Genomic DNA, 18351 nt, shown 5'->3' with positions numbered 1-18351 from the left:
CTTTGTCCAACAAGGAGAGCCGTATAAGGATCTATACCGAAACGCAATTCTTTTTCTTTTTCTGCTCCACTATAGGTCGGCTGGTATAAAAAATAAAAAATGGTTTAATGGAGGAGAGCCTGCAACGTAGCTGTTAGTTTAAGCAATGCAAACCTGAGGAATCTAGCGGCACACTGTTGTGCATCTATAGATGCATCCTATCAATTTCAGGAAAAACAACAGACTTTATTTGATTGTCATGTTTAATATATGTCAACGAGTCCATGTTCAGAAGATATTTTTGGGTGCAGTATGCTGTCAGCCGATCGGTGGTATGAAAAAAATGAGCAAATTCTGAATTGTGTTTTTCCATTTGAACAAAATTTACTAGCTGGCGATTCCTTAGCAAGTGAAAAAACACGTGTGGCCTTACATTCAATTATGTTGAACTAAGTATTCTAGCCGGTTGGTCTGTATTTGTCCTGCTATCAGTGACACTGGCCAAGCCATCACATTGCTGAACAACAAAAGTTATATTAGGGATCATGAATATTTCTGGATATTGTTTTGTAGTGTTGGTTTGTTTGTTGTTTACCATCACACTCAGCAATATTCCAGGTATATGACGGCGGTCTGAAAAAAATCAAATCTTGACCAGAAAATCGAGTGATTGATCACATGAGCATCAATCCACGCAATTGGGATACAATGACATGAATCAACCAAGTCAGCGAGCATGATCTCCAGATCCCATTAGTCGCCTCTTACGACAAGCACAGGGGGCTTTTACGGCAAGCATGGGTTGCTGAAGACCTATTCTACCCCGGATCTTCACGGTTGTTTGGCATGTTTTGTAGTGAAGACTGAGTTTCTTTAAACATGTACGGTATCAAAAAATATTTCATGTTCTCTAATGTTTTTGTTCACTATATATTGTCAAGATTTTGTAATATTTGGGGATTCTTAATGACATTTGCTGCAGCATTGGGGCCAAATACTGGCCCCTGAGAAACTTGTTTCATGATCCCTAACCGTTTTGTTCACTATATAGTATCATTAGTTGGGAATGTTTTAATTCCAATTTGGGCGTTTTTACTGACATTTGCTGGGGACTTGGGGCTGAATACTGGCCTCTGAGCAAGTCTAGATACATCCCTGACCTCCAGGCCATAATTGAGTGTTTTATGTGTTGACCAAGATATTATTTTTTAAAAAGAATGAATTATTCTTGTTATGATAAGGTTTTGTATTTTGAATTTTTAATGAAAAAGAGAATTAAAGTATTTTTTGTATAACTATTATACTGGTTGATACACAATGTGTTAAAGGTTGAAATGAGGCTACACTGTAGATAAATCAATATTTTTACAACTGTCAAACCTAAAATCTGTCTACATAATGTATTAACATGATAAATGTCATGGTTTTTCTGAATGATACAGGGATCAAATGTTCAAGTTTCCGTGGTTACAAGTATGGTGAATTGTATGCACTGAAATACAATCAAGTAAGCATTCTCATTGATGAAATTGAACAGCTAACAATTTCACATTCACAGGCTTCAGGGAACCTGAAAACAATAGCTTTGTACGGAGACTGAACTGATGTAAGAAAGTGAGTTTCCTTCAGGGAAAGTTATTAAAGTTAACCTGAACTGAAAACAAGTGGTATGATTCATGATGTTCTTGGCCTGGGCTCAACAAGCTTCAGGTTACAAAATGCTCATTTTAACATTGTTGACACTCTGCACAACTTAAGATTCAAATACCAGACCTTATTTTACTTCTAGCCTACCTGCATAATTCTGCAGTCATTCAGTGAAGATTTGCATTATGTTACACCATTACAAGGGGGTACCAGACAAAACATACTGTGTTTTAGTTTTTGACAGCAATAGCTATGATAGCTGCATCACATTCACATGGTACTTTTATACTGGAAGCAAAATGGTGTTCATTATTAATTTCTAAGCATTAAATACACATGAGATGGCTTACCTGGACAGATATCAATATTAAAAAAAACATCACATGACTTGTGCTGAACAGACAACCTGTTTCTTATTATGACAGTGATAGCTAACCTCAATGATACGTTAGTATTTGTTAACTTATGGAAAGTTTTTCAGGAAAAAGTTTAATGCCACACTCAGCAAATTATTCAAGCTCTATGACGGCTGTCTGTAAATAATTGAGTCTGGACCAGACAATCAAGTGATTGACATCATGAGCATCTTTCTGTGCGATTGGGATATGACATGCATCAACCAAGTCAGTGAGCCTGACCACCCGATCCCATAAGTCGCGTGTAAGTGCAAGCATCATCAGGGTTACTGAAGACCTATTCTAGCCAAGATCTTTGGGGATAAGTAGGGTACTGAGACTTATTTTGCTCAAGTTTGATATGAATCTGCTCAGCCCCATTTTGGGGGCCAATGTAGCGAGTCCTGTGATAAGATTCGGACTCCGGACCTTCTGATCTAAACATGTTAAAACAATAGTGCCATTAGGTAGGTTCATGTATCTGGGTGGGGTATCAATCAATGTTAAACTGCAGCATGGTATCACAGTGGACTTAGTACTGTATAACAGGCATTTCACCTCATTGTAAAACCTACAGCACAGGTATTATTCTCCAGAAACAAGAGCTAGAAAATAAGAACTAAACATTTTAGGTTATAATTTAGGAACGTGCCCCTTTCCACTTCTTATTATAACCTTTTCAATTTCTGAATTGACAGATTTTAATTGATGTCATAGATCATATGTGCATTAAGTGTATTCATGTGTCTATCACCCACGTTTTTGTCCAGTCAACATTGGGTTGCTGAGCTGTTATCAAACTGCCCCCTCCCTGGTGGATGAATTTTACCACAAGGTGCTGTAAACAGAGTGGGGAATTTCAATTTCTTTTGGTTTTATCACAGAAAGGACAAATGAACCAATGTCCTAATAGAAAAAACACATTATTATCAAACACTCAACATAAAGCCTCAAGTAAACAATGTCTATTTTAGGGGATTGTGTGCCGAGAAATGTGGCCGATACTTTTATAACATTTAGGATTTTGTTTAGACGTACATATTAAACTACTTTATGCATATCATATTTAATAAAAATGATCAGCAGAGTCTTATTGGTAAGCAGTTGTTGCAAGTTACATGTTTATATGTCAAATGGGTTTGAGTCGAATGCAGGCCTAAGGACTAACCTGTCTGATGGCTTCAACAGTAGCATTAGCAGCTTCAAGTTGTGTGAAAGTTCATTGATTACATGCCCAATATGATAAACATCATCACACAGTATTTTTGTGTTTTATTTTGGCTGTGCAATTACTCAGTCCCAGATGAATTCTGCAATTCCGCGACTTGCAGAAAATGTAACTCGCCGCAGAATTGCAGAAAAATCACAGAATACGCTAATTTTCATTATTTTCAAGCTGAAGCGAGTTGCACACAAATGATGCCCAAACATTTGACATATGTTTCAGTTACACAAAATATGAATCCTGCAATATGATGAAATTTGAAATAAATAATTCTCACTTTAAAATGTTCTTGTGGTATTATGCCTATATAAACTACCTGTACATCTGAGCACTAATAAATATCAGCGACACTATGCATATTTATTTGCGTAGTTTTATGTCTTATGTACTGAGGTTTGTCAGCACCATACCCATGCTTGTGGGTTTCACCGAAGTGGTAAACTTCTGAGACCTGCATCACTTCGGGCTTTCCCCCCACATTAAGCTGACACGCTGCGATATAACTGGAATATTGTTAAAAGCGGCGTTAAACCCAACTCAATCACTCATTTATGTACTGATAACTGTGTATGATGACATTTTTTTAGAATTATTTTGTTAAGGGTTTGGATTTTGTATTAATTTTGGTGGTGGAAATGGTAATGTTTTTACCGCAAAATGTTGCAATTTTAGCAACAGACTTTTGATAATATTAATGTAGAATTCGTCAGGGACTGATTTACTATTTTACTCTAGTACGAGGAATTTCAAAGCCTGGGCTAGTTTCTCATGTGCATCACTCAATCACGACTTTTGTCCCAGTTTGTCATTGTAAGCACTGTTGAACTGTGATGAAGACTTAAATGTCAGAGATAATAATGATACATGTAATTGTTGGCCTGGTGTCAGACACAATACATGCTACATATGGGCAGCTGACCTTACTAGTCCCTTGCACAGACCCCAGGGCATATGTCAAATAAAACAGTCATACTCGTTCCATACCCATCTCTAGCAGCCTACACCCATCCCCTTCTCAGCTCTAGCAGCCTATAGCCATCTCCTCAGCTGTAGCAGCCAATACACATCCCCTTCTCAGCTCTAGCAGCCTATACCCATCCCCTTCTCAGCTCTAGCAGCCTATACACATCCCCTTCTCAGCTCTAGCAGCCTATACACATCCCCTTCTCAGCTCTAGCAGCCTATACACATCCCCTCTCAGCTCTAGCAGCCTATACCCATCCCTTCTCAGCTCTACCAGCCTATACACATCCCCTTCTCAGCTCTAGCAGCCAATACACATCCCCTCTCAGCTCTAGCAGCCTATACACATCCCCTCTCAGCTCTAGCAGCCTACAACCATCCCCTTCTCAGCTGTAGCAGCCTATACACATCCCCTCTCAGCTCTAGCAGCCTATACCCATCCCCTCTCAGCTCTAGCAGCCTATACACATCCCCTCTCAGCTCTAGCAGCCTATACACATCCCCTCTCAGCTCTAGCAGCCTACACCCATCCCCTTCTCAGCTGTAGCAGCCTATACACATCCCCTCTCAGCTCTAGCAGCCTATACACATCCCCTCTCAGCTCTAGCAGCCTATACCCATCCCTTCTCAGCTCTACCAGCCTATACACATCCCCTTCTCAGCTCTAGCAGCCAATACACATCCCCTCTCAGCTCTAGCAGCCTATACACATCCCCTTCTCAGCTCTAGCAGCCTATACACATCCCCTCTCAGCTCTAGCAGCCTATACACATCTCCTCTCAGCTCTAGCAGCCTACACCCATCCCCTTCTCAGCTGTAGCAGCCTATACACATCCCCTCTCAGCTCTAGCAGCCTATACCCATCCCTTCTCAGCTCTACCAGCCTATACACATCCCCTTCTCAGCTCTAGCAGCCAATACACATCCCCTCTCAGCTCTAGCAGCCTATACACATCCCCTCTCAGCTCTAGCAGCCTACACCCATCCCCTTCTCAGCTGTAGCAGCCTATACACATCCCCTCTCAGCTCTAGCAGCCTATACCCATCCCCTTCTCAGCTCTAGCAGCCTATACCCATCCCCTCTCAGCTCTAGCAGCCTATACACATCCCCTCTCAGCTCTAGCAGCCTATACACATCCCCTCTCAGCTCTAGCAGCCTACACCCATCCCCTTCTCAGCTGTAGCAGCCTATACACATCCCCTCTCAGCTCTAGCAGCCTATACACATCCCCTCTCAGCTCTAGCAGCCTATACACATCCCCTCCCAGCTCTAGCAGCCTATACCCATCCCCTTCTCAGCTCTAGCAGCCTATACACATCCCCTCTCAGCTCTAGCAGCCTATACACATCCCCTCTCAGCTCTAGCAGCCTATACCCATCCCCTCTCAGCTCTAGCAGCCAATACTCATGCCCTTCTCAGCTCTAGCAGCCTATACCCATCCCCTTCTCAGCTCTAGCAGCCTATACACATCCCCTTCTCAGCTCTTGCAGCCTATACACATCCCCTTCTCAGCTTATGTGAGAGACTTGAGGGTTCTTTAACGCTCATAGTTTCCCTGATAGAATTATGTATTATATCAGTTTATTTTGGGGTCCATATTTTCTGTCTGCTGACCTTATGTTGAAGGTAAAGGTCAGATTCTTGCACTCTGTAACCGTGGCGATATTTTATAAGTACATCAGGTTGCAGCAGAAACCTTCCGGTCAGGGCATATGCACAAACATTTGCAGATGCAATCATTGTGCATACGCCTCAAAAGGGCATAGCCTGCTTTGTGTTATAGTAGGGGAATATCATCACGTTAAAAAACAGCTCATGTGGAACAGATGATTGGATAAAAGACTGTTTGACTGTGATTCCTGGCTCAGCTGGTCAACCGACCTGGGGGTGTCCCCAGGTCCATCTAGTGGCAGGTCCACGATCGGCAGTACAGCAGTGGTCCCAGTGTGACCACTGCATCAACAGCCGATATGATTACACTTACTATCTGGGATGCCTTATTCTTGTTATGGATGGGGATTTTTTTCTTTGAATTGCAACTTTATGACTGAGAGAAGAAAAATCTGACAAAGATTGTCCAAACATTGAGTGTAGGGTAAAAAATACAATCAATGTTTGGACAGACTTTGTGAGATTTGTCCTCATTCTTCAAGTTTCATGATTCCAACATCCACACCCATCTGTTTCCACTAGGGGGGCGGTCGGGTAGCCTAGTGGTTAAAGCGTTCGCTCGTCACGCCAAAGACCCGGGTTCGATTCCGGACATGGGTACAATGTGTGAAGCCCATTTCTGGTGTCCCCGCCGTGATATTGCTGGAATATTGCTAAAAGCGGCGTAAAACCAAACTCACTCACTCACTCACTCACTGTTTCCACTGGCACTTGGAGAGGATGTGTTTTGCCTCCATTCGTAATTTCCTAGAGGTGAGACGATAACGATAAGTTTTCATGCAATGATACGATACACGATACGTTTTCTTCTGTATCGATACAAGACGATATACATGCTAAAATATATTACTTACTACTCGTTTAATGACCTCCAGGAATTTTGTCAGTCAGATATTACAAAATGTATTGAAATTAGCTTTCCAAGTTCGCTGCTAAAAATAGCAGCTACAAGCAAGTGTCTACAGCTAGCTTTTCCTTTAGAACATGCTCTGTATATTTATAGTCAAGAGGTTTCCTCGCAATTTGACTTAAATATGTGTATCACCATATGTATCGTATTGTATCGTGACCTAGCTGTATCGTTTCACCCCAAGTAATTACCCCCTGTCTAAAGTTTTGGGGAGAGTATAGTAACAGGTTCTGTCCGTCCATCCGTCACATTTCTGTTACGGATCAGAACTCATAAACTGTTCAATATTCTTGATGAAAAATTGGATTCTCATCAGGCAAATGCTTCACTTGTGCCTTTTGCCATTTTGTGTTTCCAAGGCAACAAGTCGGACTTAAGGTCATATGAGTGTGGGGTTTGTTTCCAGAGTTTAACTCATAAACCGCTCAATATGTCTTGAAGCTTTGTATTCACATCAGACTTCATACAACTCTTTGAGGATTTCCAATAAATATGCTTCTTGTAAGAGGCGACCATTCTGTGGTGCGGCTGTGATTTGGTTGATTGTGTGACATTGAAGTCTAACAGCGAGGGACACATCTCATACAATCTGTCACTGGAGGGAAGTTGTGATGGTTTTGATGTGACTTGTATTTCACAGATAAAAGAACCAATAACGAGGAAGTGACTTCATTTTACTTTATTGCATACAGACCTGAATTAAAATATTAAAGAGTTTAAACAACTCCCAATTTGTTCTCATTAACATTTGTTTGTAATTTGCCTGCCAAGGGAACTTAGATTTGATTCCTTGATAGATCCAAGAATGAAAAAACAACTCCCTCAGGGATAATAAAGTGAAATATCTTGGTTATCTATGTTTTTTCATCTTACATCACTTTGTGGCTGTCATAAAACTGAAATATTGCTGTTATACATACCGGTATGTAATATTGCTGTTATATATATGTAATATTGCTGTTATACATATGCAATATTGCTGTTATATATATGTAGTATTGCTGTTATATATGTAATATTGCTGTAATACATATTTAATATGGCTGTTACACATATGATATACTATTGTGTTAAAGAGGTAATATTGCTGTTATGCATATGTAATATTGCTGTTATACATATGTAACATTATTGTGATGTTGATGATGTAGGTCTTTCATATAATATAATACGTCAGTGATGTATTATAATTATTGCTTTGAAAATGGCCTTAATATTGCAGAGATGCAGATGTAATGTTGCTGCCTGTTGCCCCATCCCTATCTCCATCACAGTCTTTATATAGCCTGCCCAGCAAGGGTGAGATAATGTCGTGGCATGTGTTGTGAAGTTTGTGTGAAAACAGGCACAGCGCCAGCACCATGAGATTGTAGACGCAATGCCCTGCACTGCACTGCAGGAATGGTAGGGAGCTTGTATAATGTGAATTTATTGCACTGTTTGTAAACAAGTCCCCAGAGTCTTCGGAAGTATATGGGAGCAATATACCTGTTTAACAAAACAGCCAGCGGAACCGGGCGACGCCTTGATGCACATGTGCACCTTTTAGTGCATCATTTAACCAAACATGATGTAACCATAGGTCTTTGAGAGCATATTGCACCTTGCATTTTAAAATTCCTGCCACAGTTTAGGAACTCAGTAACTGATGTTGCTGCAGGAATTTAGTTTCAACATAGCTATGATCATGTAGATTATAGCCCTGTAAGGGATTCCAGGTTAGAATAGTCCCCAGCATCTTATGCCGGTAGAAAAAGAGGCAACCAAATGGATCGGGTGGTCTGACTCAGTGACTTGTCATTGTACCCTGATGGTGTGGAGCATTGCTCATGATGTCAATCACTGGATTGTCTGATCCAGATTTCACTATTTACAGGTTTTCAACATATATCTGCAGAGTGAGGCGTTAAACAAGAAACAAACAAATGTATGCATGTGAAATTACAAACTTATGCTCTGCTGCCTTTTAGTGACCACTAGGAGCACGGGTGGCCCAGTCGTCTAAGGCGCCGTGATTCGCTGTGCAGAGTTGCATCCTTTGAGCACGCCAGAAACCTATGGTCGTGGGTTCGAATCCCAGGTTCGCCCCGATTATGTTTCTAGGTTTGTCAGCACCATACCCATGGTTGTGGGTTTCACCAAAGTGGTAAACGCCCGAGACCTGCATCATTTCGGGCTTTCCTCCCAAATTAAGCTGACACGCCGTGATGTAACTGGAATACTGATGAAAGAGGCATTTAACCAAACTCACTCACTCACTCACTCACTCACTCACTCACTCACTCACTCACTACAATGACCACTCCAAGATTATGTGCAGTCTGTGGCTTGAACTTATATACATGTATTGGCATTGTTTTCAGTAGACTTTGGTCTTACTGTTTAGGTTAGTATAGTATCTCACAAGAAGAAATTTGCAGACTTTTGACTAGTAGCTGTAAAGTGGCGGATTATGTAGAGCCTGATGTTGTACCAGTGTATAACATGTTACAGCTGTGGCACCAGTCTTGCTTTTAGTTTGCAAGGATCACTGGAACATATGGTGCTACTTATATTAACTGTGCTTAAGCAGGTCTCAATTGAGCTATATTTAACATGCACAAGTGCAACCTATTATTGAAAAATGTAATCTAATATTTGTGTCGACTTGCACCAAGTGAATGTGAAAAACTTGACTAAACCTTATTTTTCTACATGACATCAATCTTTAAACACACTCTTTTCTTTTCTTTTCTTTCTTTATTTGTTGTTTAACGCCGCACTCTGCAATATTACAGCTATATGACGGCGGTCTGTAAATAATCAAGTGTTGACCACACAATCCAGTGATTGACATCATAAGCATTGATCCATGAATTTGGGATACGATGATAGTCATCAACCAAGTCAGCAAGCCTGACCACCCGATCCCGTTAGTCGCACAGCTTCATTTACCATAACATATGACTAATCCCAGTGTTATGTGTAAATTGTCATGCTTTCTTGAGCTTGACGCCATCAAACGGTGAGTATATGTACTGGACTGTTGCTTCATCTATCACTGAAGTTGACTATTTTGTCATGTTATGATATGTATCAAAGTAAATATGGATGATGTGATGGTTGCCATTAAGATGAGATAAGAAGAGATAAGACTAATATCCTAAGGGAAATGCATATGGCCAAGTTGATAAACTCTAAAATATGAAAATAGAAAATGTATGATATTAATTGATGGCATAACCACATAAATACGGTAACACCAAGTACTTACTATATGAAAAATCCTGACATAGTCATCAAACAACTGAGATTTTATATTTTTAGATAAATGTATCGGACCAGAGTTTAACCTGGTTTTGTCAGGTGGAACTCAACTTCCATGTCAACGTGCACTTAGTGCAACTTAGATCTGGTTCTTTGGATCGAGCTCTGTTACGTTAAAACACCTAAAAGCTATTGTAATTGTTATGATTCCAAGTGAGTGAGTGAGTGAGTGAGTGTGAGTGAGTGAGTGAGTGAGTGTGAGTGAGTGAGTGAGTGAGTGAGTGAGTGAGTGAGTGAGTGGGTGGGTTGGGTTTAAAGCTGCTTTGAACATGATTCCAGCCTCAGGTGGGAGGAAAGCCCAAAGTGATGCAGGTCTCAAACGTTTACCACTTCGGTGAAACCCACGAGCACAGGTATGGTGCTGACAGGCCTAGAAACATAATCAGATTCAAACCCACAATCATAGGTTTCTGGCGTGCCGAAGGGTTGCAACTCTGCATAGCGAATCGTGGCACCTTAGACGACTGAGCCACCCGTGCCCCCTATGATTCCAAGATTAATCACGCCTATTAAAGACCCATGAGAGTTTTGTACAGCGATTGGGCCCACATAGTCTGGAATGGATATTCGGAATATTGAAGACACTGATGTCAAAGATATTTCAAGGCTCAAATGCACTTCATATGCCAAGTTAATGTTAGGAAAAGCAGTTTTTTATTCATTTGGAGTATTTTGAGTGTAATATATGGTAGTTGTCAGCAACATGACATATATAATGCTTTGCTGCCATTAATATATGATGTTATCATAACTCCATGTCAGAAATGATGAGATCTGATTGGTTCATGTGATCTTGATAAAATATGATGTATCCCGCCTAGGAGGGAAATAAATTTCTCAGCGGGAGAATAAATCCCTTATAGCCGACAATGAACAAGACAGGCTGCACATGAATTTCTGAATCCCTCATACCTCGCTTCAAAGCAGAAAGCTGCACGTTCTTTCCTTGTCAATGAAAGTCACGTGACATATAGCACATGATAACCCCAGCTTAATCAAATTGCTGTTTTCTATCAATTTAGAATTTATTTGAATCCATTTATAATGTCACATTAGAACATGCTGGTAAGATAAATTCGTTGTAGCAGTATCAGGAGGGGTACATGTGGTTTGATGTGTCCTGCGTTAGGTTTAATACCATGAGCCGGAGAATAATATCATCCATCGCCGAGCTCCAGATAAGATTTTGGTTATCTGGGTATTATACGCTTGGGTTTGATTTTTATTGGGTATCAAGAAATTTTAGTTGGTATTCAACATTTTTTACCCACGAGTTTCTTTAAATTTGGGTATTTTAAGTTGAAAACATGTTTTGTAACAATCCTTCTAAATCATTATAGTATTATGCATATGTATTACCGAATGTAACTGTCATTAAATTAGTTTCGCAATCAGCTGAAACGTACTCATTTCATTAAATTTATTTTGAATTTCATTTCATTTCATTATTTCAATATCGTTTTTGTTGCAGTTTTGATCTGCTAGGGATTTGATTTGTCAGTGCATTTCAATTTATTTAATGCATATTTTACGCAGATATGCAGCTGCTCTACAGCTCTGCATTGTTCCTGACTATGATGATGTCACAGAAGATTTAAAGTAATGCAAGTCAAGTCCAACTTGTAGCATGCTAAGATAGTGCAGCATGAAAATCACCATGTGAGGTTACCAAGTCAAACTTATTTTGCAATATGCTATTAGGAACTACGTTTCTGCATATTTGGGGAATTTTGAGTGTCATGAATATGTTTAAACCCCTGAGAAAACATATCAAATCCCAGGCATTGTGCAGGGAGGTTATTTAGACATTCTGAGAGAAGTAATCAAGACATTCTCATGGAATTTAATAATTCCTTGAGAATGTCTAGATGAATTGCCTGAGAACATTCTCTGGCAGTTCATCTAGACATTCTCAGGGAATTCATCTAGACATTCTCTGGGAATTCATCTAGACATTCTCAGGGAATTCATCTAGACATTCTCTGGGAATTAATCTAGACAGTCTCAGGGAATTCATCTAGACATTCTCAGGGAATTCATCTAGACATTCTCATGGAATTAATCTAGACATTCTCAGGGAATTCATCTAGACATTCTCAGGGAATTCATCTAGACATTCTCAGGGAATTAATCTAGATACTCTCAGGGAATTTATCTTGACATTCTCAGGGAATTAATCTAGACATTCTCAGGGAATTAATCTAGACATTCTCAGGGAATTCATCTGGACATTCTCAGGAAATTAATCTAGATATTCTCAGGAATTTAATCTAGACATTCTCAGGGAATTCATCTAGACATTCTCAGGGAATTAATCTAGACATTCTCAGGGAATTAAGCTAGATACTTTCAGGGAATTAATCTAGACATTCTCTGAGAATTAATCTAGATACTCTCAGGGAATTCATCCAGACATTCTCAGGGTATTCCTCGAGACTACAAATTCGTATCTGTTCATGTGCTGCCCAATCTGTGTATTAAGTCACATAAACTCACAACAGTGATAGACCCGTGAAGATCCAGGTTAGAATAGGTCTTCAGCAACCCAACCCTTGACTATGCTTGTTGTAAGAGGCGACTAACGGGATCGGGTGGTCAGGCTTGTTGACTTGGTCGATACATGTCATCGTATCCCAATTGCGTGGGTCGATGCTCATGATGTCAATCACTGGATTGTCTGGTCCAGACTCGATTATTTACAGACAGCCATCATATAGCTGGAATATTGCTGAGTGCGGCGTTAAACAACAACCCTACCCAACCAACCAACCAACCAACCAACCAACCATAATTTTAGCCTAGTTCGGCAAAGGTGGAAACTGGACCCTTACAGTCAGTTAAGTCCCTTGCCTCATGAAGATGGTAATCATGTTGTGTTGTTATATACTATTGGGATTTTTAGCATTTTCCTGCACATTTGTTCTCAAGCAACTCCAAGTGAATTGTGTAATGATGCGTGTTAGCTCACCTGTAGGTGTGGTTTGGTTTCAGATGAGGGACTGTTTGGTGTTCATGCTTGTGGTGCTGGTGCTGGCCCTTAGTATTCAGTCATCGGAAGGAGACAAGAAAGTAAGGGCTGTTTGTGGTGGATATTGTTTACAAATTCAAGATTGATATTATAATCATGATCATAATTATTCATAATATGCGCTGTGAATTCAAGTCCAGTACATCGGTCATGACTGTACACAACAAAATCTCAGCCTGCATACTTGGTCATATAAGTGACCAACCGTTTTGTATTCTGGGGATTTCTGTGTGGGACAGAATATGTGTTCAGTCAGAGTTTTATGATATACAAAAGGTTTCCTCTTCCATAATATCAAATGGTTGCCAACTTCATCCAGAATAACGATTTTATGTTTTCAATACGTTGAAATTTTAAAAATTTAAAATTCAAATGTATATCTAAAATTTAAAATTTAAATGTATTTTTAAAATTTAAAATTTAAATGTATTTTTAAAATTTAAAATTTAAATGTTTTAATTTATATTTCAGACAGGTGGCCAGAAAAGTAAGTACGACCGACTATTCTATCCTCCCCAGATTGTGGTTTGTGGAATAGTTTCATTTGACTGTCAGCAGTGATTAGCAGGCTATGGATCCACAGACATGAATTCAGCATGGCTGCTGGAGTTTGTAGTTTGTATTACTCAAATAAAGAAACTGAATGTTCCTAGACTCAGACAGTTCAACATCAAATGCAAGGTGAAGTAGGCAGCAAGGACATGGAGCAGAGTGTTTCAAGTATCTAGAGTAGTTCTACCAGCACACACATGTCAAAACAACGCTGAAATCAAGCCTTGTCAGGCTCCAGACCTACTTCTAATTGGCCATACTGACAGGAAGGACAGAGTAAAGATTCAAGATGAATCTCAGTAAAGTCAGATATGTTACTTCCGTGCAATAACTCTCTGTATGAAGTTATGAGGAACCGCACTGGAAGGTGCATCTGGTAAATACGGAGCTATCTAATTGAAGGATGCACATAATTTTGAGCCAATCACATGTTAGTTTTCTAATATGATTTGGCTTAATTTATTTATAAAAGTTGATCTTTAAAACAAAAGAAAACCACACAGAACTCAAATAAATCCTCACTAGTACTAATATTTTTGGTGAGTATGCCATGGTTCTGGGAAACGACAGGATGTATAAAATATCCACAAAAATATATAGAAAAAGTGAGGCTTTAATATTTTGCAGTCAGAACTCATAATTATGTTAGTTTTTGAGACACAGAAATCAGATGTGCTTGTTTGAATGCTTTGTCCACTTACTGAGATTGTAGATGCTGATTAGCTGATTAGAAAGTTCACCTAAAGTGACCTCAGGCATGTCTGGAGAGCGGAAGGTCTGGGATCACTCACTCACTCACTCACTCACTCACTCACTCACTGTGGTCTGAGGTGCCAAAACAATTGTGCACAGTTGCTTCCCTTAGCAAGGTACCACCAGTTTGATTTCACTATTCCCCCTAATCATGATCAGGTTTGTCAGCACCTGCACTAGTAGGATTCAGCTAAATGGTAAAAACATACATCTTGCTTAACCTGGGTCTGTCCCCCCTTAAAAAAATATAAACATATATTTATGAAATACTATATTATTCTGGGGCAGAACAACCCAATATATTCTATTAGCTAAAGATATTAGAAATGATCTCTGCTTTTCTTTATGAAATTGCATATGAATTCAAAAACAATTATCCTGAAAATCAGTGACACATTTTGATTAATTCATGATCATGAATTTTACCATGATCATGATGTTTCTCATGTCCATGATTTTCCAACTGCATATTTTACCAACAGCTAGACTCAAACCAAATATTTTGAAAGAAAACACCATGTTTGTTATTCAGGAAGTCCAAATCGATGTGTAGTGTTTAGAGCCTGGTTTTCTATGGGTTTCCGATGGTCAGACTGATCAGTCTCAACTATCCAGGATAGGATTCATGTGGGGCAGCTTAATGAGACATAATAGGTCCCATTGGGGATTCAAACCCAGGCTCTCAGACTCTCAGAGTGAGGCACCTAATCGCCAGCACACTGTGTCAGCAAACTAAAATACTCACTCACTCCACAAATGGAAGTCCTGACAACTTGTAGTCTAGATCACATGCTTTGTGTACCCTTGGATACCTTTGAACTGGCCTTGTATGTTCCTGTTATAAATAAGATGATTTTTGTGGCAAATATTCACAAATGCCTTTCTGCTATGTCTAGAGCTAGGAGACAGAGAACATTGTTGTATGGCTGTCTTGCTTCTTTTGTTCGTTGTTTAACATCACATTCCATTATGGAAACCTCTAAATATTCGAGTCTGGTATGAGCAGTATGATGACACGTAATCTTCCAAGTCACCGAGTCTGGCCTCATAATCCATTAAACACCTTGAGTGAGTGAGTGAGTATTGTTTATGTTGCTTTTAGCAATATTCCAACAATATCAAGGCAGGGGACACCAGAAATGGGCTTCACACATTGTAGCCATTTGTCTGATGTAGGAAATTGATTATTTTTGAAGACAGAAATTAACATATTTATGGTCATCACTTCAAACTAATCACTTTTTTGCTGTGTAAGGTAGAGACAAACAAATTTTGTCAATCACACAATTATTACATTTCTCTAGTTTATAATAAAACCTGAAGCAAATTCATCTCCCCTACCAAAGAATATAAAATAGTTGTCCACTACGATTATTTTTTCAGTGCAAGTGGAGCATGATGGATGATATCAGAGTATGGAATCAGACTTAGCACTAAGATCGTTGTGTGCAAGTGGAGCATGATGGATGATATCAGAGTATGGAATCAGACTTAGCACTAAGATCGTTGTGTGCAAGTGGAGCATGATGGATGATATCAGAGTATGGAATCAGACTTAGCACTAAGATCGTTGTGTGCAAGTGGAGCATGATGGATGATATCAGAGTATGGAATCAGACTTAGCACTAAGATCGTTGTGTGCAAGTGGAGCGTGATGGATGATATCAGAGTATGGAATCAGACTTAGCACTAAGATCGTTGTGTGCAAGTGGAGCATGATGGATGATATCAGAGTATGGAATCAGACTTAGCACTAAGATCGTTGTGTGCAAGTGGAGCATGATGGATGATATCAGAGTATGGAATCAGACTTAACACTAAGATCGTTGTGTGCAAGTGGAGCATGATGGATGATATCAGAGTATGGAATCAGACTTAGCACTAAGATCGTTGTGTGCAAGTGGAGCGTGATGGATGATATCAGAGTATGGAATCAGACTTAACACTAAGATCGTTGTGTGCAAGTGGAGCATGATGGATGATATCAGAGTATGGAATCAGACTTAGCACTAAGATCGTTGTGTGCAAGTGGAGCGTGATGGATGATATCAGAGTATGGAATCAGACTTAACACTAAGATCGTTGTGTGCAAGTGGAGCATGATGGATGATATCAGAGTATGGAATCAGACTTAGCACTAAGATCGTTGTGTGCAAGTGGAGCGTGATGGATGATATCAGAGTATGGAATCAGACTTAGCACTAAGATCGTTGTGTGCAAGTGGAGCATGATGGATGATATCAGAGTATGGAATCAGACTTAGCACTAAGATCGTTGTGTGCAAGTGGAGCGTGATGGATGATATCAGAGTATGGAATCAGACTTAGCACTAAGATCGTTGTGTGCAAGTGGAGCATGATGGATGATATCAGAGTATGGAATCAGACTTAGCACTAAGATCGTTGTGTGCAAGTGGAGCGTGATGGATGATATCAGAGTATGGAATCAGACTTAGCACTAAGATCGTTGTGTGCAAGTGGAGCATGATGGATGATATCAGAGTATGGAATCAGACTTAGCACTAAGATCGTTGTGTGCAAGTGGAGCATGATGGATGATATCAGAGTATGGAATCAGACTTAGCACTAAGATCGTTGTGTGCAAGTGGAGCATGATGGATGATATCAGAGTATGGAATCAGACTTAGCACTAAGATCGTTGTGTGCAAGTGGAGCATGATGGATGATATCAGAGTATGGAATCAGACTTAGCACTAAGATCGTTGTGGGCAAGTGGAGCATGATGGATGATATCAGAGTATGGAATCAGACTTAGCACTAAGATCGTTGTGTGCAAGTGGAGCATGATGGATGATATCAGAGTATGGAATCAGACTTAGCACTAAGATCGTTGTGGGCAAGTGGAGCGTGATGGATGATATCAGAGTATGGAATCAGACTTAGCACTAAGATCGTTGTGGGCAAGTGGAGCATGATGGATGATATCAGAGTATGGAATCAGACTTAGCACTAAGATCGTTGTGTGCAAGTGGAGCATGATGGATGATATCAGAGTATGGAATCAGACTTAGCACTAAGATCGTTGTGTGCAAGTGGAGCATGATGGATGATATCAGAGTATGGAATCAGACTTAGCACTAAGATCGTTGTGTGCAAGTGGAGCATGATGGATGATATCAGAGTATGGAATCAGACTTAGCACTAAGATCGTTGTGTGCAAGTGGAGCGTGATGGATGATATCAGAGTATGGAATCAGACTTAACACTAAGATCGTTGTGGGCAAGTGGAGCATGATGGATGATATCAGAGTTTGTAATCAGACTTAGCACTAAGATCGTTGTGGGCAAGTGGAGCATGATGGATGATATCAGAGTATGGAATCAGACTTAGCACTAAGATCGTTGTGTGCAAGTGGAGCATGATGGATGATATCAGAGTATGGAATCAGACTTAGCACTAAGATCGTTGTGTGCAAGTGGAGCATGATGGATGATATCAGAGTATGGAATCAGACTTAACACTAAGATCGTTGTGGGCAAGTGGAGCATGATGGATGATATCAGAGTATGGAATCAGACTTAGCACTAAGATCGTTGTGTGCAAGTGGAGCATGATGGATGATATCAGAGTATGGAATCAGACTTAACACTAAGATCGTTGTGGGCAAGTGGAGCATGATGGATGATATCAGAGTATGGAATCAGACTTAGCACTAAGATCGTTGTGGGCAAGTGGAGCATGATGGATGATATCAGAGTATGGAATCAGACTTAGCACTAAGATCGTTGTGTGCAAGTGGAGCGTGATGGATGATATCAGAGTATGGAATCAGACTTAGCACTAAGATCGTTGTGTGCAAGTGGAGCGTGATGGATGATATCAGAGTATGGAATCAGACTTAACACTAAGATCGTTGTGGGCAAGTGGAGCGTGATGGATGATATCAGAGTATGGAATCAG

At 40.0% G+C, this 18351-nt stretch overlaps 1 protein-coding gene across 1 annotated transcript in view; it reads left to right on the top strand.

The window, feature by feature from the left end:
• The window catches only part of LOC139458363 (follistatin-related protein 1-like), a 51314-nt gene that overhangs the window by 2245 nt on the left and 30718 nt on the right, over positions 1 to 18351 (top strand). The window contains exons 2-3 of the mRNA XM_071239771.1: positions 13089 to 13166; positions 13597 to 13612. Of these exons, the coding sequence (XP_071095872.1) occupies positions 13089 to 13166; positions 13597 to 13612 (94 nt within the window). The remainder of the gene's footprint in view (positions 1 to 13088; positions 13167 to 13596; positions 13613 to 18351) is intronic.

Source organism: Haliotis cracherodii, unplaced genomic scaffold, assembly GCF_022045235.1.
Source record: "Haliotis cracherodii isolate W230 unplaced genomic scaffold, xgHalCrac1.p SCAF_12, whole genome shotgun sequence".
Lineage (NCBI taxonomy): Eukaryota > Metazoa > Mollusca > Gastropoda > Lepetellida > Haliotidae > Haliotis > Haliotis cracherodii.
The sequence above is the reverse complement of the archived record's forward strand: the minus strand, read 5'-3'. Positions and strand labels throughout refer to the sequence as shown.